The 23,768-nt window shown below is 51.5% G+C and overlaps 1 protein-coding gene across 3 annotated transcripts in view; it reads left to right on the top strand.

Annotated features, from left to right (window-relative positions):
- Positions 1 to 23,768, top strand: part of ST3GAL5 (ST3 beta-galactoside alpha-2,3-sialyltransferase 5) — a 47,044-nt gene that overhangs the window by 3,096 nt on the left and 20,180 nt on the right. For all 3 annotated transcript variants that reach the window (XM_075563095.1, XM_075563093.1, XM_075563094.1), the window contains exons 2-3: positions 19,922 to 20,045; positions 21,691 to 21,802. In XM_075563095.1, the coding sequence (XP_075419210.1) occupies positions 19,924 to 20,045; positions 21,691 to 21,802 (234 nt within the window). In that variant the 5' untranslated portion in view covers positions 19,922 to 19,923. The remainder of the gene's footprint in view (positions 1 to 19,921; positions 20,046 to 21,690; positions 21,803 to 23,768) is intronic.

Raw genomic sequence — 23,768 nt, 5'->3', positions numbered from 1 at the left:
GTCAGGAGGGCTATATGGTTGTGTATCGTGTATAGACGGGGTGCTGCAGTTTCTGAAAGTTCAAAGCAAACTTGAGTATTCTTGGTTATGATCTGTAGCTGTTTCTTCTCTAGGCAAGAAAAGAAACAGGGGGGCGGGGGTCGTGGGAGGGGAGATGGAATGGAAGGTGCGAACGGAGTTCTGGTTCAGGGGCTGGGGGTCCATCGAAGGGTGTGAAGGCCTGCAATGGTGCTTTTGTTGTCAGCCTGCACCTTATGCAAGGTTCTTGTAAATGTGGCACAAACCACCCACTTGTCACCTGGTACCGTAAGGTCAGTGGTTCAAAACCACCAGCCACTCCGAGGGAGAAAAATGAGGCGTTCTACTCCTGTGAAGAGCTGCCGTCTCGAAACCCCCCAGGGGCAGGTGTGCTCCATCCTGTAGGATGGCTGAGAGTCAGAATTCGCTGGATGGCAGTGAGTTGTTCTTGTTTTTCCATCAGAATAGAACAGCGGTGCATTTTAAGCATGTATCCCGGACAGTTACTGGTGAAGAACCAATGCCTTCGCCCTTGATTTGCTTCTCTAGTTTTTCTCGCTGGGCTACTCGGCGGTGATGAGGCTGCAGGCACGAGGGAGGAGAGGGGCCATGATGTTCTGGGGGGCTTCTGTGGCTGGGAGGGGCTGAGGTGTGTGTCTCAGAGGCAGCAGTGCCTGGGGGAAGGGTTGCTCCCCTGTGCTCCTGAGAACGCTTGACTCCTTGCTGCCTGCAGAGACCACCCAGGATTGAGAGCCCTCCCAGAGGGCATTGCCTGGGTTTTCAGTCCAACTGGGAAGCCTCAGCAGAAATGCCACACTGGGCATATCTGGGACCCGCGGTAATGACACTGTGACCTCCTTAACCGCCAAGGAAGGAGAAGCCAGGGATCGACCCACATGGGCAGAATAAGTTAGCCAAAGGGCAAGTCAGTTACCAGCCTGGTATGGGAGGAAGCCATACCCATGGATCGGTGGCCAGAGGTTTCTGCAAGGAGAGCCAGCTTAACCCAAGCACAGGGAGGGCTCCCCCCCCCCCCGCCCCCCGCCCCCAGGTGTGTGAGCGAGCAGGATGGAGGTGTGAGGTTAGAGGAGTTCACAGACATGACCATGCTTGTCTGACACTGGACAAAGTTTTTTTAAAAACATTGCTACATGGCGGCGTACAGACCAGCAAAGTAGGCATGCCATAAGCCTCGGACTGTTCAGTGGGTCTTCCCACCTGAGCCCAGCCATCTCCTCGGCACGGGGACCCAGGAGCAGAAGATGCTGCAGCTCCAGGAGCTCTCCTGGTGTTCCCTGCCAGCACCACTTCCTCCAGCTTAATCGCCAACCCGACTTCCTTCCTGTGTCCGTCCTTTCTGTAAATGGAATCCTCCTGGACCTTCTTTCCTGGGCCTCAGTTAGGTTGCCGAGACTCATCGCGATGCTACCTGTGGTTGTGGCGTTGTCTCCTGGCTGCTGGTAGTGGCCTTTGGGTGACTAGACACATATTTACCGATGGACATGTGGCCAGTCCTCAGCATTTGGCTATGACTCTTCTAGCCGTACTTGTGCTGTAGTGTATAACAGAGGCAGTTCTGATGGGCTTGTAGTTAGGAGGGGGGTGACTGGGCCTCGAGGGGTGTGGAGGCTCAGCTCTGGGATCCACTGTGGAAGCTGGGGACTAATCGCCCTTTGTTCTTAGCTGATGGGTGGCTCGGTCTCCTAGGTGAGGAACTACAAGTGTGATTCCTTCGAAACTGAAGGGAAACAGCTTTGCCTTTGGTCCCAGGAGTCAAGATCAGTCTCTGCTTGACTGTACCCCGTGAAGTCGCCGCAAGTGTGGACACCGCTCAGCCTCCATTCTCCCCATCCTTGGACCAGGCAGCAGGATAACCTGGGCTGTAGAGCGCCTTTATCTTCTCTAAGAGCTGCTGACACTGGGGAGCATCTCCCTTGCCAGGGAGCCCTGGTAGCATAGTGGTGAAGCATGGGGTTGCTAACCAAAAGGTCAGGCTCAAACCCACAGAGGCAGTTCTACCCACCCTTTCGGGTCGCTGTGAATTGGAGGAACAGACTCTAAGGGAGTGGGTTTTCTCTTGCTAACCTGCTTGGCTCGACCTCTGTTCCTGGTGCTTTTTGCTGCAGACAGGCCTGTGGACTTTGATTTCTACTTGCAACAACTTCCCTGAATCCTAGAGGGAAAGAAAGCCTCGTTCTTCTCCTTTGGGCTGTTGAGGCCACACTAGACATTTTGCCTCTCCAGTTGCGACATGGAGAAAGATCCAAGGTCAAGTTACTGACTGGTTCACCAAATTCCACATCTGTGAATGCCTCACCCTTCCCCCCCCCCTCCACTTTTGGTACCATCTGGAATTATTATAGCTAACTATCAGGCCACATGATTCAATTTGTCCAAAGAGGAAAAATTTGATAGAACTAAATTAAATGAAAACAATTACTTTGGTGGAATAGTTGTCCCTTTTTGGGGGCTTTCATTTTCCCGTCAACAATTTGTACTTTTTTGGTTTTGTTTATTTGCAGTGCCCGCGATATAACTAGTATTTAAAGACCATAATGCAAGGCCAACAGGTATGGAGTTCCAAGCAGGGTGGTTTTCTCTTACTTGGACAGCATTTGTTCTCCCTGGCTTTCCTCTCTTTTTATCCTGCTTGTCTCCTCACTTCTCTGTCTTTTCACTGACATCCTGTTCGGTCTTAACTAAACTCCGGCAGCAGACCACTTAGGATGGGCTGTGGGGCTTCCCCTCGCAGGGCTGCCCCCAGTACGCGCCTCTGCTTAGCAGCAGCAGCAGGCCAGCTCTCGGTCATCCAGGACTCGGCTGCTGTAGGCTGCTCACTTAGCCTTCCTCCAGGCCAGCCCAGTGTAGAGCCACAGGGACTCTTTTTTAATTGGGCTGCTAACTAGAAGGTCAGCAGTTTGAAACCACCAGCCACTCCTCGGGAGAAAGTGAGGCTTGTTGCTCCCATGAAGATTTACAGCGTCAGAAACCCTCAGAAAAAGGGGCGGTTCTACTCGGTGCTATAGGGTCACTGTGAGTCAGAGTCAAGTTGGTAGCAGTTGAGTTGAGTGGCTGAATGGGGCCGTGGTGGTGTGGTAGCCAAGTGCTTGGCTGCCGGCCAAAAGGATCTGCCAAAAGATGTGGCTGTCTGCTTTCAAGAAGACAGAACTGAAGACAGATGGGGCAGTTGTACTCTGCCCTAGAGAGTCGCTCTCAGAACCAACTGGACAGCACTGGGTTTGGTTTTTTTCTTTCTTTTTTTTTTTTTTTAAGGGGTGGGGGTGGGGGTGGTGTGGGGGGGGCGGGTAAGGCTGTGTTAGTAGCCACAATGAAAACTTTTAAAAAGAAAACAGATGAAATTGATTTCAGAATCTGATTTTCTTGAACCCCATATGTACAATATATTTGAAATCAAGAGGGAGCTGAAAGGACAGGGATTTGATGATGTGTAAGAGGTGAAGGGAAAAAAATGAGGCAAACAAAAAAACCGAGGGAGATACTGTCAGCCATCCAAACAGATGAGTTTGAAAGCTTTTGTAAAAATGGAATAGAAGATTTGGCAAATGTATTAAGTGTAATGGAGAGTACTTTGAAGATGATAAGGTTGTTTTGTTAAAAAAAATTAAATATATAGCTTTGAAAAGAAATACGTTGGTGTGGGGGTAATTCGACTGGTGATGGATCTACTTGTCTGTATTTTTTACAGCGAGATGCCCCATCCCCACCCCCACACCACCCAACTGGTAGAGTACAGGACAAAGTGGAAGGGCTCCTTAGGGTTTCAGAGACTCTAAAGCCCAGTGACTGCCTCAGCTTTCTTCCACCGAGTGGCTGGTGGGTGTGAACCACCGTGTGCAGTTAGCAATCCAGTGCTTTAACCTAGTGAGACACCAAACCCAAACTCCACACTCACTGCCGTGAGTGGACGCTGACTCACAGTGACCGCGCAGAGCTGCCCCTGTGAGTTCCTGAGACAGAAACTCTTTACAGGAATAGAAAGTCCCATCCTTCTCCCCAGAAGTGGCTGGTGGTTTTGAACCGCTGACCTTGTGGCTAACAGCCCAACATACACCCCTACATCACTTGGGGCTCCCTAAGGGGAAACTGCCCCTTGAAATGAGACTTGGGGGGAGGGACTATATCTGTACTGCAGACTACTATGCCTGGGGGCACTTAGCAGGGCTGGCCCAGGAATATGGTCTCCCCACAGGCTGGTTTACCACCTTTTTATGAAGTGAACTGTTTAAGAGACGCGTGGATGAGAGAAGTAAAAAGAAATCACGGGCTTTAGTCATGCCTCTTACAGACCTACAGTGCGCATTGCTGGGTGTGGACACTCAGACATGTCGCATGGGTTCTGATGTCAAGTGCCCCAAACATAACTTACTTTGGATCTCCTGTGCAGTTCCTCCTCCTCCCTTAGCCCCTCCACGCCCCGGCCCCGCTGCCCCTTCAGGTTACTCCAAGTTACCGTCCCTCTGCTGTTTGTGTTTTGTTCTCCCCACCCCCCACCCCCAATTGATTTACCGAAGGCCTGGTTCCTCTGCTCCTATATTTTTGAGTACACAAGAGATTTCAATACTTAGTAACTCTTCCATCTCCCCTCCCCGGACACCACTTGCCAGGGCTTTATGAAAAAGGCTGTTTCTTTGCAAACACTTGATTGTGAGCTAGGTGGGGCTTTACACATTAGATATTATCCCTGTATTCAACAGCTAAAACAACTCACCTGAAGACATCCCAGTTTTCCCCATCTCTGTGTTTGCACTTGAGAGTGAGCCGTTGTGGTGCACTGGATAACGTGTTGGCCTGCTCGCCACAAGGTCAGCGGTTCGAAACTCTCAGCCACTCTGGGGAGAAAGATGTCGCTTTCTAGGCCCGTACAGAGCTGCAGTCCAGCCCCCTCGCGTCTGCAGGGTGAGTTGGAGTGGACTTGATGGTATGGTTCGCTGGGAGATATTTCTTTGGCTCGTGGGGATGTGATGCCTCTTCGACACGCCAAACTTTTACCCTTTCTCTTCAGCCAGGGTGGGGGCCGATTGGGAATTCTGATCCACATTCTCCCATCATCCTGGTTGTGTCTCTCGTTTCCCAGCATGCTGCCTCAGTCTGGGAGACCCTCTCAGACTGGTGTGGAACCCGTCTATGCTGGTGCCCAGAGTAGACACTATCAAGCCAAGCGGCTTTCTCTTTCTTCTGTTAAGTGTTCCTTATTCAGTCCAATGACTCTCGTTTCTATCAGGGAATCCTTCCATTGAGGAATTAGGTGTAGGCGAGAGGTCAGCACTGAGACACAGAACGGAGATAGAATTGAGACCGAGAACGTGAGGTTAAGAACGGCTTTTTTAAGGTAGGGAAAGAGCTCCCGGGAGGGACGGGAGAGCAGAGAGAGGGACCGGAGCATCCGGAGCTCCTGGGCGCTTCTGAGACCCAATGGGTTGGGTCAGGGAAATCGCAGCTGGTCGGTGAGGTGGTGGGAGAGATACGGGGCTCGAGAAGGAAGATTTTTTGCTTGCAGCTGCAGGACCTTGAGCCAGGATGCGATCCGATCCGTGGGGAGTGCCTTTGTTGTTTGCCAACCTGCTCCCTGGAATGCTGGGACAGGGACAGGGACCGTACAACCTTGGTCTGGGGAGATCAGCCCCTTGGAATGTTGGGGCAGAAGATGCACACTTCAGTAGGTCATTCGTCTTCCGGAGAGGCTGGAAATGGGGATCTTGAAGTTCTATCCTCCTGAGGAGCCGGAGAGGAGATGGGGGCTGCCGAGTCTGGACCCGGCCCAAACACTAGGTTTTACTTTATTTGCCTTAGAGGTGTTTTTGTTTGCTTGCTTTTACTGTAAAACATCCTGCATGTTCAATTTGCTGTCGTGCACGTCCACTGCCAGGGAGCTGGACCCTATGGCGTGTGGTGAGACCCACAGGGGAGGGTGAGCCTGGGGAGGTTTCCTCCCTGAGCTAGAGCTTGGGGTCAGCGCTTCCTCCCGCTGCTGTCTTGTTTGATACCACTATCTCTGCTGTTAGGCCCCTCGGAGGCCAGGGGCAGCTTTGCAAAACCTTCCTGCAGATACCCTGATCTCCCCACCCCAGTCAGCCACCTAACTCTGTTATGCAGGCTGTGTGAGCCACCATCCCGGGTCACTGAGCTCTGTGGCATTCTCCTCCTCCTCCTCCTCCCTTGTCTGGCCCCTCCTTGTTTTTCTGCTCAGGTTCTGTACCTCCTCTCGAAGGAACCAGCACTCCTCACTGCCCCCACGAGCCAGCTGTGACTCTGGGTCTCCAACCAGCCCTTCTTTTATCTGTGATTCCTGCCCCGCGCTTGTGTCTCTGAAGTCTTGACCAGTGGTCCCTGAGCCTGCTCTGACTCCTGGTGATGTCATATGTGCCGGAGCAAAGCTGTTCGAAGGTTTCCAGTGGTCCATGTGCTTGGCCATGAGTCACCATGGTCGTCTGAGGCACGGTGAGGTAGACTCACTCGAGCAGCCAGCCTTTCAGAGTGCATTCACTGTCCTTTTACCCCTGTTGCCCCCCTCATTTCCTGTGATGGAGCAGGGGCTCCCTACCCAGGGTGCCCAAAGGCTCCTTGGCACTGGAAGAAACATGTGGGACCACACCTGTCCTCCTCCAGCACCGCCCCCACGCCCGCCCTAAGGCTGACTGCCACAAGGCAGAAGTCAGGTATCCCCCTCCTAAGACACTCTGCTGTTTTAGCACCAGCTCAAAGAAGCTGCTCACAGTGTGGGCTGCAATTCAGATGAGAAATGCTCAGGATACAGTTCAGTCGGGACTGGTGCTTATCTGCATTGCCCGAGGCAGGCCTTTCTCTGCACCTCAGTCTCTCTCTTGACCTAGTCTCTGTCCTGCTTGGCCAATGTTACAAAGCTCTTTTAGGGCCGCCAATAAATGCCTAAAAGGCTTATTATTCCATTGAAGCCTTAGCCTGAAGGCACTCAGCTCCAACTTCATGAGTGATCAAAACCAGCTCCCCAGTGAAGCACAAAGAGGCACCCCACTCCACAAGCCAGCCTCCTGCCACAGAGCTCTCAGCTTTTACTTGTTCTGTGGCCTAGGTAGTCCACTGCCCTGGCGCCTCTCACTCCTCTGGCGTTGCAACTGTCTTCTGGCTCCAGAAGGTTTACTGTGCAGGGATCTCATGGTCCAAAAGACACTGGGGGAAGCCAGCCCTCCACAACTAATCATGGGTTCAGTAACCGCAATTTTCCGGTTAAGCTATATAAAGAGTATTGTAAAGTCATAGAGAAATGGGAGAGATGGGAGAGAGAGTAACATAAAGAAGTCAGACACATTTAATGGAAGCATGCTTACCTCCTGGACGGCCATGATCTCAACAACCAGGCCTGCGCACAGTGCGGGCAGAGAGGGCAGGAGAGAGATTTATTATTAACCAAGGCTTATATATCTTTTGGGGGTGTACGAGCCCCCTAATTACAGGGAAAGACATATATCACAGGAAGGGGTTGTACTATAGGTAATACAGTAAGGGGAGAGGGACAATCTAGGGGTGTACATTTGAGGGATTAAGGCTATACATGTGACAAGATCGGCAGATCCTAGATTCATGATTCAAGGGCATCCTTGATTGTCCTTGAACTGGAGACTTGATTGAGTCTAAGCTTTCAGGGGAAGCAATCCACTGTCCCTAACAGCAGGGAGTGAGCCCCACCTATGGCAGGACAGACAATAGGGTCTGCTTGCTCTGGATGGCTGGTGTCTTCAGGGAGATAACTTGACAGTCATTTACCATTAGTTGCAAGCAGTGTCTTCGGTCTGTCATATATATCTGGGGGAGATGAGCTGGGAACAGTCTCTTCATATCCCACAAGACATGTTCAGCTTGCCTCATCTCTCTTGCTGGTAATGAGGTCCCTATTCTTGCTTCTGAGATGGATCGTTTTATACCCAGCAGGATGATCATCACAGTTGACGATATTAGCCTCCCTGGCAGTAATCGCAAGTGTGGCTCGGGGTAAATGTTAACTGTCAGAAATGTTAACTGTCAGAAGTGGCAACCCCGAGCCATGCTTGGGATTACACTGCAGAGAAGTCCCTTATCTGCTCCCCGGTCAAGCAGTGTCCTCCGCTGTGATTGCAAAGTGATCTGACTTCCTCATACCTGGAATGTCTACTAGAGAGATTAAAATGAGTAATTTCTTAAGAAGGACAGGCATACAATATAAAACAACAGATTTGATGCAAAACCATGTACCGCTTTGGGTACAAAATTACTGACATAATTAGACCGCCAGGGAGGTTAACAGTCAATCACAGGTACATCGTATAACACAGTCAGTATCTGCCCCCACTTCTTGCCCACACCCATCAGGAAAACGGAGGGCAGCTGGTTGGAGTAACAAAGGCTATGGCTGGAAACCAAACCAGACTCAGTGCCATGGAGTTGACAGGATAGGGGAAAACTGCCCCTGTGGGTTTCTGAGCCTGTAACTCTTTGTTTGTTTCCCTTTTTTTTGATACTGTTACTCATAATGGGAGTAAAAAGCTCCATCTTTCTCCCGAGGAGTGGCTGGTAGTTTTGAACTGCTAACCTTGCAGTTTGCAGCCCAATGTGTAACCACTCTACGACCAGGGTTCCCTTACGGCTAGAAGAGCCATGTTAAATAATTCACTTGCAGCAATAATTAATTGCAGCAAGATTATGCACTTAAAGATAGGGGCTGTTTCTTATTTCTTTTTATTGTCAAGCGCATGGTGTAAGGAAGGTGTAGGTGAAATGCTTATTTTAGATGTTGTTAGCTAGATACCAAGGAGTTCAAGAAGAAATACAATGTTTTGGAACGGATTGTGGTAGCAATTGTACAATACTGTTTGATGTGATTGAATTATGGAATGTTAGATATCTGTAAGAGCTCCCAATAAAATGATTAAAAAAATAAAATGTTGTTAGCTAAACAAAGTAAATTATATAGACCAGCCTTTCTCAACTGGGTCTCCAGGAGCGACTCAAGGCTCAAAACCCAAGGCAGTTAAGCCATTGTAGTTAATGAGTTAACTTCTGTCCTGGTGCTTCTGGAATGATTCTAGTTGTAGGACATTCTTAGGAACCGGCAGGTCGAGCTTCTTTGAGGGAGAACAGTAGCAGTGATTTTCATTGCTCTCCTTGCTTTTGTTCCTGCTGTGTTCCAAAGTTTCTCACTTAGTGACACCTCTGTGATTTACAAATGTTTCTTGAATCAGCCAAGCGGAGTTCCTAAGCCCTACATTGCCTCGGTATAAGGCGCAGCGAGATGCAGTTTGAGGTTTCCAATATAGCTCCGTCCGCTCACGGCTGAGTGTAGCCCCCTGAGAACTGGCATCCAGGAGCGATGGGGTGGGCTTGTGAGACCGTCATCCTCTAGAGCGACCTCGGATGACAGACCGAGAGGGACAGTAGCGCCCTTCACACACATGTTCTCCCCTGGAGCCTTGTCCTTCTCTTCCTGTCTCTGATGTCCAGATTTGAAGACAAATCTAGAGAGAGTTTTTGGGTTTTGAATTTTGATAGCTGAGCGTGAGTATAAATGGTGGTGGGTGGGGGGCGTATGAACCAAGTCTTCTAGGGTCTCACGGGCTAGTTCTTGCTTAGCAGCTACTGCTTCATCCAGCCCTATGTAAAAATCCTGTCGTCTCCACAGGCTTCTGTCCCTGTTGTTGCACAACCCCACCAGGCTCATTACCCCTTTGGCTGATCCCCACTGTAGCCTCCATGCGGTGAAACAGAGCTGCCCTGGGGCCTTTCCCTGGAGGTGCTGTTCACAGGAGCAGATTGCCCAGCATTTTCCCCACAGAGCGGCTGGTAGGTTGGAACCTCTAACTCTTTGGTTAACACCGTCGGTTAACCCCTATGTCACCAGGGTTTTCTCAAGAAAACCCCCCTCCCCAATCCCCACCATGACTCTATTCTGACTTATAGTGACAAGAGTAGAACTGCCCTGGTGGGTTTCTGAGACTGCAAAAAAAACAAAAAAAAACAATTTTTTTCTAACAGCTTTATTGGGATATAATTCACAAATGATACACTTCGGTAGTTCAGTCATATTGAGAGTTGTAAATCATCACTATAATCAATTTTGGGACAGTTTCTTCATTCTTGTATGCATTGTTAGTAACGCCGTTTCCCCCCACCCTCCCTGCCATACCCCCCAAGAAACCATTACTCCAAGTACTGTCTCTATAGAGTTACCTATCCTGGATCAGTTCATATACAGAAAAACGTTAAAAAAAAAAACAACAACAAACCCACAGAAGTGACAACAACAGCAAAGTAAAACTCCCCAGGATTGATGAATTTATAGAGACAACAAGTAGAGTAAGAGTTCCAGGGGCCTGGGGGGAGGAGGTGGGGACGAGGGGGGAGCTAACAGCACGGAGTTCAAGGAGGAAGAAGATATTTTGTAACGGATTGTGGTAGCCATTATACAACACTGCTTGATGGGATTGAACTGTGGAATGACGGTACGATGTCTGGATTAGCTCCTAATAAAATGGTTTTGGGGAAAAATTACTTAAAACAACAAAAACACTAAATATGGAGATATAAAATTTCAATACCAATTTTTTTTTTCAAAAATAGTAAAACCCTCAATTGGAAAGGAGCAGAGAAACCTCATTTTTTGCAAGTGGTGGATTCTAACTGCTGAAGTTGCGGTGGACAGCCCAACTTGAAACCTCTGATGCCCGAAGGCTGCTTTCTGGACTCCTCCTGGGGGGTCTAAACCAGGTGGCTTTGATGAGGAAACAGGATGTTTGCATAGTCCCCATGTGTCTCCCATAAGTTACTTATTTAACTTCAGATTGGAGGAACCTGACTTGCCCCTCCTTAGCTGAACAGGGGGGTCAAGAATTCTGTGCTAGCCCAGCCCAAAACACGTAAGGAATCTGATCACAAAGAAACATTAGGCAAGCCCCTAACGAGGGACGACGTGACGGGATAACTGGCCTGTCCCTTTCAGAAATGCCAAGGTCATGAAGGACTAAGGAACGGTTTCAGATTAATGATGGTTGAATGCCACGTGTCCCTGCACTGGACCCTGGAACAGGAGGGGGGAAAGTTTTCCTTTGGCTCTATGGCCACATTGGGATTGGTGGAGAACTTTGCACGAGGGCTTTAGATAGCGTGCGATCAGTTGCCTGCTTTTTCTCATTATGTGATGGCTGTGCAGAGTGCGAGGGATTAAATATTGCACACACACCCCAATATGCGCTGGGATCCTGACCCAAGCACCTGTGTGTCAGACTGTTTAGAAATAAAAGTTGTCTTTGTGTTAATGAGATCACAGCCGCACGAGGCTGTGGTCTTCACTGGAGCAGCCAGCCTGCTCTTTGTCCCTCGTGTACTCCTTTGGCCGGATTTCTGCCCTGCTTGATGTTTTGACCAGTGGGGTTCTTCAGTCCCTGCTGAGCTCATTTCTCACAAGGCTGAGCTCACTCCAGAATTGAGTTAGCTTTCTCTGCCGCGCCCCGAAAAGCTCAAACTCACTGCCAGCAAGGCAGTTCCAACTCACAGGGACCCTGGTCCTCTGGGTTTCTGACACTGCAGCTCTTTATGGGAGTAGAAAACCTCACTTTTCTCCTCCTGAGTGACTGGGGGTTTCAAACTGTTGACCTTGCAGTTTGCAGCCCAGGTAACCCATTGGTGCCCCCCTTAAAGATTCTCAAAAAGGCACTGCCATCAAATCTATTCACAGCCATAGCGAGCCCATTGGGCTGCCTCTGTGTGTCCGAGACGAGAGAGAGAGAGAGAGAGAGAGAGAGTGTGTAAAAAGCCTCATCTTTCTCTCCCTCGGAGCAGCTGGTGGTTTCGAACTGGAGACCTTGCAGTTTGCTGCTCCATTTATAACCACCATGCCACCAGGGCTGCTCTGCAGAAAGTGGGATGGGAGATCATTAACAGTGTGGCTCTACGGGACTGGAAGTCTCTTCTCCCCTCCCCTCCCCAGATGCCCTTTGTTTCCAACAGTCTTCTGTGTTCCTGGGAACCCATTGGCATTGTGGTTCCGCATTGGGCTGCTAACTGCAGGACCAGCCGTTTGAAACCAGCTGCCCGGTGGCAGGAAGTCTGGGCTTTCTACTCCTGTCCAGTTACAGTCTTGGAAACCACAGGGGCGGTTCTGCCTTGTCCTAAAGGGTCGCTATGAGTCGGTATTCACTTAATGGTAGGGAGGGGGTTTTGTTGTTGTTGATATTGTTGTTTTTCTTGTCCCTTTGGCTGGAATCATTGGTGAAGTAGTGGGGACAACAGGGATTGTTCTGGGTTCAGAAGAGGCTTTCTAAGCTGAAATTGAGGTTGGCGTGTTTAGACCAACTCACTGCCATTGAGATGATCCCAACCCATGGCAGCCCTGCAGGACAGGGTGCGACTGCTCATTAGGGTTTCTGAGACTGGCAGTCTTCACAAGAACTCCCTGGGTACATATGCTTATCAGAATTGGGGAGCAGCTAGTTCCTCGGGACTGTGCAGGCCCCAGGGAAGAGAATGTCCTGCAGCGATTCTTCCTTCCTGTCTCCTCCCCTTGGGGGTTTCTCCCTGACCGAATGCCCTCACCTCCCCAGCCCCGCCCCCCATGTTCCATTCCTCCACCTCCACTTTTATCTTCTTGAGTGCCCCCCTCACATATTCCAGTTTCCTAATTCTCCCTACTAATAGCCAGAAGAGAAGGGATTGTTAGTTTCTGGTTCCTGTTCTTCTGAACGTCGCCGAGTGAGAAGCGTGACATTTGCGTGTGGCGAGGTGCAGTAGCCATGTTCCCTCCTCACGATGCTGCTTTTTCTAGGGAAGCACCTTGCTGAGAGGTTTCGAGTTGCCCGTGTCCGACAGCCAAGCCACTGAACGCTACACTTCTCACCTCCTCCCTTCCAGCAAAGACAAACACAGATCACGGTGCCCTCCTCCCTGCAGTGGCAGTGGCGCAGCCATGGTCAATGATTACCGCTCTCCCGGCAGCATACCCAGGCCAGGTCCCACCACGTCCCTCCTCTCCAGTGGCAGCCTCTCAGGTGCTACAGCGGGACTGAGCTCCGCGGGGGTTTCTTCTTTAAATAGGAGTTTCTGCATGCATGTGCCACCCAGCGACAGTGATGGGCCTCTGAGTTGTGCCATAGTTCCCTTGCGCATTTTTCCGTCCACGCTATTGTAAATCGCTGCCTCTGATGGTTCCTGTGTCATCTTTCTAGCTGCTGTTGCTTGTTTGACCCACATATGCTCTGCCATCGAGTTGCTCAGTGACTCTCCAGGACAGGGTACAACTGCCCCAGTCAGTTTCTGGCGTAGAAAGACCCATCTCTCTCCCTCAGCTTCTGATGGTTTCTAACTGCTGACCTTGCAGTTAGCAGCCTGTGGTAGTTACATAATCTGTTGTCAATTGGTGAGGATTAAGAGCGAAGGGGTGGAGTTGAGGCTGTCAATCAGGTGGCGGCTCGATGAGCTCATTTGGAGGCGCTAAGGAGATAAACAGCTCATTGGAGGCGGGGCACAGGCGCAGTCCTTCGAGACTTGCAGACTTGCCTCAATTTTCAAGCCACGTGGAGAAAGGCTGATGGCAGCCAGAGCCTCAGGGCTGGAGAAGCTCCGTGGAGACCCCTGCCAGCACTGAGATGCTTACACCACCACTGGATCCACGAGACTTCCTACCCACTGGCCTGCGATCGTCCTGTATTCAGCGTCACTGCATGTGTTTCGTGAGTCTGAAGAGGACTTTATAGATTGGTATCAGACATAGGGCTGATATCGGACTTATGGACTTGCTCTGGACTGGGCTAGGATGTTTCTTAATTTACCATTACTCTTCATATTTATGAATTTGTTTCTCTCGTCTACTCGCCTGACCCAGCCCAGTGTGTAACCACCACACACCAACGCTCCTTGATCCCCATAAGCAAACAGCAGTGAGTAACGAACTCTTTGCAGGTGTAGAAAGCCTCCTCTTCATGCTGTCGATCCCATAGACAGACAGTTCCAAAAAGAACATTGTGAGCAAGGTGGAGGGTTTTTATAACTTCCTTCGTAACTTCCTTCCGGCTGGGGTGTGGTGTAAGATTCAGGCAGCAGCTCAGGGTGTCCAGTGGCTGATTTGCCAGAATCAGATCGCAGACCCTTCTCTCAAAGCGCTCTGGGTGGCTCGGTCCTCCGCATGTGCGGCCCGCAGCCCAGCCCAGTAACCATTTACACCACCCAGGAACCCCCAGCAGCCGCCCACAGTGGTTCTCCTTTGAAAAACCTATTCTCATCCCCAATCTTTTTTTTTTCCTAAAAAAAGATCATTTTATTGGGGGCTCTTACAGCTCTTATAATAATCGATACATCAATTGTATCAAGCACATTTGTACATATGTTGCCATGATTGTTTTCTAAATATTTACTTTCTATTTGAGCTCTTGCTATCAACTCCTCCTTTCCCTCCCTCCCATCCTTGATAAATTATAAATTATTGTTATTTTCATATCTTACACCTATTGCTGCCTCCCTTCCCCCACGGTTTCTGTTGTTCCTCCCTCTAGGCCAGGTGTCCTCAAACTATCACCCATGGGCCACATGCGGCCCACTGAGGACATTTATCCAGCCCGCCGGGTGTTTTTGCCCTGTTTGTTTTTTTTTACTTCAAAATAAGATATGTGCAGTGTGCATAGGGCTTTGTTTGTAGTTTTTTTTTTTTTAACTATAGTCCTGGCCTCCAGCGAGTCTGAGGGACAGTGAACTGGCCTCCTGTTTAAAAAGTTTGAGGACCCCTGCTCTAGGCTCTAGAGCCCTAGATCCTAGTGGTTCTCAACCTTCTTAATGCTGCCACCCTTTCATACAGTTCCTCATGTGGTGGTGACCCCAACCATAAAATTATTTTCGTTGCTACTTCATAACTGTCACTGTGCTACTGTTTTGAATCAGGCGACCCCTGTGAAAAGGTCGTTCAACCCCCAAAGAGGTCATGACCCACAGGTTGAGAACCGCTGGTCTAGGGTGTGTGTGTGTGTGTGTGTGTGTCTACCATTGCGATCAGTTCCCCCTTCCTCCCCTCCTCTCCCTATCTTCTCCCTACCCTCCTGGTACCACTTCTCCCATTTCCTGAGGGGTTTATCTGACCTAGATTCTGTGTGTCATGAACCCTTTTCTGTACCGGTGTACATGCTCCAGTCTAGCCCAAAGTGAAAGGCAGGCCTGGGGTCATGATAGTGGGGGGTGAGGGAGCCTTAAAGAACCAGAGGAATGTAGGTTTGTCAGTGCTGTACTGCACCCTGGTTGACTCACCCGTTCCTGATCCCATCCCCAATCTTGATGTGCCGTGGGGGCGGCTCCCAGTAGTCCTTGTGTTTGCCTCTTGTAAGAATCTTGCTAAGTTGGGTGTGCTCCTCCGTGGTGATCTGCCAGGCCATTAACTGGCGCGTTCATTCATGTCCTTGTTCAGCAAATTTTTACTGAGTTCCACTGATGTATCAGGCCCTGTTTTCTGTGGTTATAGCAGCAAACAGACATGGCAAAACCCCTGCCTTAGGAATCTTGTAATTTATTGGGAGAGCAGGTAGTAGGCAAATACGTTATCTGTACATCCTGAAGAGACGTGGAGCAGGAAGGAGAATAGCAGGGTGGAGGGGGTGTGGGTGCTGCTTTTACAGAGGCAGGTCAAGGAAGCTGAGTTTCCCTGTGAAGACCTGGATGCAAATGAGGAAGGAGAATCCCCTTGGGGGTGGGTGGATGTAAGGAGCTGCAGGCAGCCTAGTGGCTGATGTGGGGGAACTGGTGGAGGAGGGGTCAGAGGGGGCACCGGATTTGACCCGAGAGCCACTGCACGGGTAGTGTTTTCTTCCTGTAGCAGAGACTGGTAGTCTGTTACCATTGAGGCTGGGAGTCTGCATTCTGACTGGCGTCAGCCCTGGGGATACCTTTGTCTCCTTCAGCTTCCATAGGCCTGGCACTCCTTGGGCATTCCATGTGTCTTGGTAGCAATTTCCCCTGGATCTCGGAGTTTCTCAGTGCCAGGCCTGACGACACTGCTGGCTCGTTGTTCTCGGTGGTTTAGGTCCCGCCCAGTGGGTGCACTCTTCCTTTACATCGTTGCTCCTTCAGACAGTCTTGGGAGACGTGCCAGCGTAGTGGCCGGCAGGTTCTAGATCTGCGGGACGTCGATGTGGTCCAAGGACTCTTAGGCGGCTGGGTGATCACGGCGATGCGTGAGCAACACTTGAGGAGTGCTGGTTGATTTGATTGAGATTAAAAAGTGCCCCGGAAGGGCTTGCGTCTGGCTCGGTGGTCAGAATTCAGGGCGTGGCTGACAGTTCGTGGGCAGGACATTTTTGTGACTCATTGGGCAAGATCGGTCCTCTTCAGAGCCGTGTCTGAGTTCTGACTGGTGTCGCACGTGTCCTGGGTGCCCCGTTAAAGGACATGGTAGTTACGTATTCTGCTGTCAATTTGAGACTTACCAGTGAAGGGGGTGGATTTTAGCCTGTCAAGCAGGTCACAGCTTGATGACCTCATTTGGAGGCACTAAGGAGATAAATAGCTTGTTGGAGGCTGGACATTCTTGTTGACAAGCCAACTGGAGACAGGCCCATGGCAGACAGAGCCCTGGAGCTGGAGGTACCACATGGAGACCCCTGCCAGCACTGAGATGCTTCCACCACACTGGAGCCACAAGACTTCCCACTCACTGGCCTGTGATCTTCCTGCATTTGGCATCTTTGCATGTGTTTTGTGAGCCTAAAGAGGACTTAATAGATTGCTATTGGACATATGGGCTAATACCAGATTCTGGACTTGATCTGGACTGGGCTGAGACATTTTTCAATGTTCAATTGCCCTTGTATATAAAGCTCGTTCTTAGACACATCTGAGTCTCCCTGGATTTGTTTCTCTGGTCCACCTGGAATCACACAGAGGCATATTCCACTGCGGGCTGTGAGAGCCCTTTCAGCAAGTTAAAATGAATACTATTGTACTGGAGAGCCCCCGCGGGTCAAGACAGACTGTGTGTCTACGTTCTCCCGAGTGTAGAGTGAAGGCCCCGAAAACAAACAGCCTCCCACCGCTGCGCACACGCTGGACCACAGTCCAGAAGTGAAAGTCGGGAGGGCGCAGGGGCCAGTCTCCTGTGTTGATAGCAGATGAATGCGCTTGGCAGGACGTGGTTTTTGAGCTGTTGTGATGGTACAGATGGTGCCAGGTGTTTGCACAGGGCCACAGCTGGAGGGCTTACGGGAACCCTTGCCCTGGTCTCCAGTCCAAGGGCCACCAATGAGGTCTAGAACGACATTTTGAGCTGCCAGAAATATGAAAGGCAGTCAGACAAGAGAGGGAAGGGCGCTTTCTGTTGGCTTCCACGGCTATGTTGATTCATCTTAAAATTGGGGGCAGAGCACAATTTGGAAGGTCTTGTTAGCCGAGCTAAGGAGCCCAGTGGCGTAGTGAATTCTAGTGTTAGGCTGCTAACCTCAAGGTTAACAGTTTGAGACCACCAGCTTCTCCGCAGAAGAAAGACCAGGTCTTCTCCCGTAGAGAGGCCATCTCACAGGCGCATGCACTGGTCTAACCTTTCCTGGAGGGCCCCAGTGAGTGGGCGGGTGCCACGGCAGTGAGTTGGGTTCAGTTTGAGCTGGGCTTTCCTGGCCACGCCTGCACAACTGCCCTGCTCGTCGTACCAAGTGTATAGGTGGGTCCATGGAGCAGAAAACCTTTAGGCTCCAAATTTGTTAATGATGCGCCGCCCTAAACTCCAGTGAACTTCCTGGTGAGTTACACCTGAGTCAGGGGGATTTGCTTGAAATGATGCGTGTTCTCTCTCTCTCTTTCTCTCTCTGTCTCTCTCTTGCTCCTCACTTTCTTTCTTGTGTGTGTGTCACATACACAATAAGTCATCAATCAATTAATCAGTCTCAAACCAGGTTTCCTCAGGGAGTTTTACTCAGGGCCGACCTCTGGTTTCCCAGTGGAACTGCTCTGTGAACTTCTCGGAGGCTATGGCTATTGGGGAAGCAGATCACCAGCCTTTTCCTCTGAGGCACCTGGGATGGTGAGCTCCAGCCGCCAACTTGTAGACAGTGGCCCAGCATGTAACTGTGCCCCCCAGGGACCCTCCCTTGCCAGCCCAGAAACTCTGGGGCTCAAGTCCGCTCACCTGCAGACGTCCCAGCCCCCTGCCCACTGTCCTGGTATACGGGGCCTGTGGGGAGCCCCTGAAGGAGTCAGTGGAGGTGTTTGCCATTAGACCGAACAACTAGGCATCTGGATTGGGAGATGGCAGGACTGTCTCACCCATGTCCGTCAGCACAGGTGCTCCCCCAGGGCTCTGGGGGTTTTGTTTTCATGGGTGAAATTTCACATCCCTAAAAGATGGATTCCACCTGCCCAGTGGAAAAGGGAAGTGCTTATGTGTGCTGCCCACCACCCCACCCCCACCCCTCCACCCATCTTTTGGTGGTGGGGGAGGAGTGGCCCATTGAAGGTGCTCTACTGGTGACCAGGGAGGAGGGAGGGCTTCTTGAAGTCCATAAGAGGAGACAGAAGTGGGTGGTTTTAATTGTGTCTGTGCTCTTGGATCTGGATGCTCCTGAACAGTTGATGTGCAACTGTGCTCCAGCAACGACTAACACTTAAAGAGAAGGGGAAAATCCCAACGCTACCCTCCAGTCAAATCCAGGGTTGGGGTGCGCCTGTGGATCCCCCAGGGGTCAGTCTTTACAGGAGCAAGAAGCTCTGGCTTCTCTCAAGGAGCAGCTGGTGGGTCTGAACGACGGGGCTTGCAGTTAGTTGTGAACCTCACAGGAAACCCACCACACCAGGGGTTGTGAACCTCACAGGAAATCCACCACGCCAGGGGTTGTGAACCTCACAGGAAACCCACCACGCCAGGGGTTGTGAACCTCACAGGAAACCCACCACGCCAGGGGTCCTTTGCTGACGCACTAACACTAACAAATAACCTCGCGGCCATGGAGTCGATTCCTATCCTGTAGGACGGGGCCAGACTGCTCCGGTGGGTTTCCGCGACCCTAACTCTTTCTACCCTCCAAAGGGCTGGAAAGCTGCAAACCAAAAGGCCATGTTTCAAGGTCACCTCGGGGTCTGTCTGCTTTTGAAAAAGCAGCCACTGTACTTGTGGAGCGCGCACGGGTCTCTGCCACACAGGGTCGCCACGAGTGCAGTTGACTCAAAGACCACTGGACGCGAGGGTGAGAGGAGGAAGGGCCCGGACACGGGGGCGTGGGGAGCGGAAACGTGCCATTCCTGCTGCGGTACCCCTTGGCGTTTTCCTTCGAACTTTACAAACTGAACGTGGGCTGAGTTCGAGAGTCACCGGGCCCCCATCCCCGAGAACACACGGTTTCTAAACGAAGCATGTCCTCACGGCTTTCTGCTCTGTGCACTGATCAGCGTGTTGATTCACCTGCACATGCAAGGAGATGTCAGAGAGGGCCCCTGGGCCCTTAGCGCGCTGTTCCCCCTTGGGAACGTCCTGTAAAAGCTGTCTGATATCACAGGTAGGATAGTGAGGGCGGCTACAGTCAGGATCCTAAATGTTCCCATCACTACCAGGCCCTGGAGTAGCCTTTTACAGTAACATTGACCCGGCCTCGCCCTCCTGCCATACCCCCGACCCCCACTGATCTGCTCGCCATCCATTCAAATCCAACTCACAGCAGCAGGTCTGTAGAGCAGGGTCGGAGTGCGCCTGTGTGTTCCCGGTGTGCTGGTCATTGCTGACGTTTGTCATCCAAGGACACTGCAGAAGTGCAGTCATGCACCAGGTGACCGTTCAGTAGTGGCTGTGGGTTCCTACGTGTATCAATGCGCATTTCTTTTGGTGGCCGAGCGGCGTTCTGCGGTTCCGATGGACCCTACACAAGCGGCGTGTGGCGAGCATGGCATGCCTCGTCTCAACCCTGCCCTCCCCCTTCCTCCGCAGCGATGTCAGGCGAGTGTGACCGTGTGAACCCGAGGAGCGACTGCTCAAGACCGTCCCTGCAATGGTACAGCCGAGCTCAGAGCAAGATGAGAAGACCCCCCTTGTTGTTCAAGAACATTCTCAAGTAAGTCCAGCCCCTCGGGCCTCTGGCTCCCTCTCCCTGTCCGGCATCGGGAGGGGCTGTGGAGACTTGGGAGACCGATGCCACAAGGGCCGTCAAGGTGGTGAAGGTTGGGGAGGCTTAAATGGTCAGAGAGACTACGGGACCAAGGCTCATCGAGAGCTCATCTGAGCAAAGCCTCGGTGTGCTGACGGAGCGGGTTGAGAGAGAGAGACGAGAAAGGAGATGTCTGAATAAACACTTCCATCCCCCTCCACCTCCGTTTCGTCATCCAGACCATATTTATTGAGGCCCGAGACCTGTGCAGCGACAAGCAGATGCGATCACACTGCCCGGCCGATGCAGCTGTGGATACTGGCTTCCTTCTAGCACCCTTTCCCCCTTTCTTTAAAAAAAAAAATAGTCTCAAGAAAGGGATCGTTACATGCACTGGGTGTGTAGGGAGGGTACCAGGCAATCTCTTCACCAGCTTCAGCATGGCAGAGATTTTGAAGATGTTAAACCTCATTCTTCTGTCTGCTCACCCTGGCTCTCAACTTCCTGGAAGTCAGTCTATAAGAATTGTGTGTGTGTGTGTGTGTGTGTGTGTGTGTGTGTGTGTGTGTGTGTGAGAGAGAGAGAGAGAGAGAGACAGAGATTGAGATTTCCTCCCCCATCCTTTTAATGCATACGGCAACTCCCTATTCTGTTCAGCACAGCCAGAGTGCCGCGTCGAGGCAAGGATGGCAAGGCTTGGTCTCATGCCCTTTGGCCATGCTGTCAGAAGGACCTCGTGCTTGGTAGCGTCGAGTGGCAGCCATGCGAGGAAGGCCCTCGAGGAGGCAGACTGACACAGTGGCTGCCACCCCGGCCCCGCAGCAGCAGCAGCAGCAGATCTGTGAAGATGCTGACAGTAAACGGCAACAATAGCAAAACAAAACAAAGGCATCTGACGTCATGTCACAACCCAGTTCTCATGGAGTTGCTGGAATAGAACCTCTTCATGAGACAAAGATGGCCGGGGCTTGATGATTTATTTTTAAGTATTTTCAGTTTTTATTGTGATTCAGATTTTATTACGGTGCCATTGAGGAGGGAGAGTTGTTCATTTGTAACTGCGAAGCGCACAGCTGTCCAGTTGACTCGGGCTCCTAGTGACCTAACATAGGGTTTCTGAGGTTGTAGGTCTTCATGGGAGCACACAACCTCATCTTTCTCCCAGGGAGTTGCTGGTGGGCTTGAACCACCAGCCTCGGGGTCAGCATCCCCTGGTTCACCAGGATTCACTGCTAGCAAGACAATTCCAACTCAGAGGGATCCTAATAGAATGCCACTGGGGGATTCTGAGGCTGTAAATCTTCACTGAACCAAAAGCTTCCTCTTTCTCCCAGGAGCAGCAGGTGGGGTCAGACCATAGGGGCCTCGTGGTTAGCAAGTGGGTGAGTGAGGTAGAGTGACAAACCAAAACCCACTGCGCCCCAGGGCGCCTCCTCCTGGGACCAAAGGCACAAGGCAGACCAGAGAGAGATGGTACCCGCTTCCAGCACCGAGGCCAATGTAAGGTGTTACACGTGTGCCGGATGACAGGCCAGCCTTGGACATCATTCCCTGCTTCACCAGAGTGCCCTTGTGCATCACGTGACTGTCGGTGGCTTTTCCCCCTCCCCAGGTGTACCTTGCTTGTGTTTGGAGTGTGGATCCTTTATCTCCTCAAGTTAAACTATATTACTGAAGAATGTGACATGAGGACCATGCACTACGTGGACCCCGACCGTGTCAAGGTGAGGCAGTTCCCTGGTTGAAGGCTTTAGAGCCTGTCTAAGCAGACCCTTGTCCATATCTCCGTCCATTACCTGCAAGTGAAGCATGACAAAGGAGGCTGAAAGCAGCCTCAGCACATCACAGGCAGCCCCCAGAAGTCCATCACACTGCAGCCCACCCACCGCACTCGTCCCCCTGCTGCCCCGCCCTGGCATGGAGGTCCAGGTTGCACGAGGGCGCTCAGGGGTCCGGATGTGGCACTCAGGGCTACGGCAGTGCCAGGGAGCTTGTCTCTGAGACGGGCAGAAATCCTTCTCGTCCGCCTGTCGTCCTGTGCCCTGTTGCTAGTTCTGATGATTGCGAGGTCCACACGGAACGAGGGGAGGGGTCCCGTCATCCTCATCTGTCCAGCCCGCTGTTTCCACGCAGCCCTTGTGTGTTCGGAGGGCTTCCCTTAGTTTATGTATTTCTCCAAGCCAGTTGCCGTGCTGAATGCTAATTGCACCGGGCACATGTGACTGCTCTTACCCGTTGGCTGCACCCACGCTGGCAGAACTGATGTTTCAAATAAAGAAGCCCCAGGCCTTCATTATCTGGCGTGGCGAGAACAGAGATACTGCAAAGGGAGGAATTTAACAAGCCCATTTATTCTCTCAGAGTTTCTCAGAAAACTCACTGCCCTCAAGTCGATAGCAATTCATAGCGACCCTGGAGGACAGGGTGGAACTGTCCCCATGGGCTTCCACGACTGAAATCCTTATGCGAGTAGAAAGCCTCGTCTTTCTCCCACAGAGCGGCTGGTGGTTCCGAACTGCTGACCCACTGCACTGGCCTCACACTCCAGGAGACTAGAATTCAGGGTGGTGTCTGTAGAGGAAGGCTTCATCCCTCTGCCTGCTCTGGGGGAAGGTCCTTGTCTCTTTCCAACATCTGTGGGCCCAGCTTCCCTTAAGACAGTGGTTCTCAATCTTCCTGATGCCGTGACCCTTTCAGACACTTCCTCCTGTGGCGGTGACCCCAACCGTAAAATGATTTTCGTTGCTACTTGATAACTGTCATTTTGCTACTGTTATGAATCGGGCGACCCCTGTGAAAGGGTCATTCAACACCCCCCAAAGGGGCCGCGACCCACAGGTTGAGAACCGCTGCCTGAAGAGCTCTGCGTGTGTTGTCATCTGTCTACCCTAGGTTTAATGGGTTCTCAGCACAGGGACCCTGCCTGCGTCCAAGAACACACTCTGCTCCCAGCTCTTCTCTTGTTGATGCTGAGGTGCTTGCTCTGTCCGCTCACCTCTCCTTTTATGCCTTGTAAGATAGAAGCTGATGCAGGCAGCACCCCAGGGAGACACCCTTGATGTTGGATCGACGGTGCAGCCTGAGTGGAAGTCATATATCCCACTCTAATTCTGTTATAACCTACTGGCTAATCACATCATGGGGGTGGGGATGGAGGTGATTGTATCACTACGGAACAGCCAAACCACGAGGAATCATGGCCCAGTCAAGTTGACACCAGTGGGGGAGGAGAGGGGGATGCAGTATAAATCATGACGCGTGGTGGTACAGATAACTGGCTTGTATCGGGTGCTGATTGAGCGCTTACCATGTGTCCGCTTGTATAATCACCAGCCTGCTGGAAGACACTGCATTTCTCTTTGGCTTACAGAAGTGATTAAGCTGCTCGCTGGGGTCCACATCTTGGTCTGTTCACAGAAGTGCCTACTAGATGCCAGGAGCCTTCGCAGCATTGGCACTTGCATACCTCATAACAGGCCTGGGGAGGCGGGCGCTGCTGTTACCACCCTGTACAGCGGGGGACACTGAGGAGACTGGGTAGCGTCCCCAGGGTCACCTCAGCTCATGAGTGGTGCAGCCTGACTGGAGCTTGGCAGCCGCTGAGCTCCCAACCTCACCACCTGGGAGGAGCACCCAGCGAGAAGAGGCCAGAAGCCACAGGCAGTGTGGTGCGGAGAGGAGAGAGCTCAA

The sequence above is a fragment of the Tenrec ecaudatus genome, chromosome 11 (assembly GCF_050624435.1).
Source record: "Tenrec ecaudatus isolate mTenEca1 chromosome 11, mTenEca1.hap1, whole genome shotgun sequence".
Classification (NCBI taxonomy): domain Eukaryota; kingdom Metazoa; phylum Chordata; class Mammalia; order Afrosoricida; family Tenrecidae; genus Tenrec; species Tenrec ecaudatus.
Note: the sequence above shows the minus strand (reverse complement) of the source record. Positions and strands in the feature narration are given on the sequence as shown.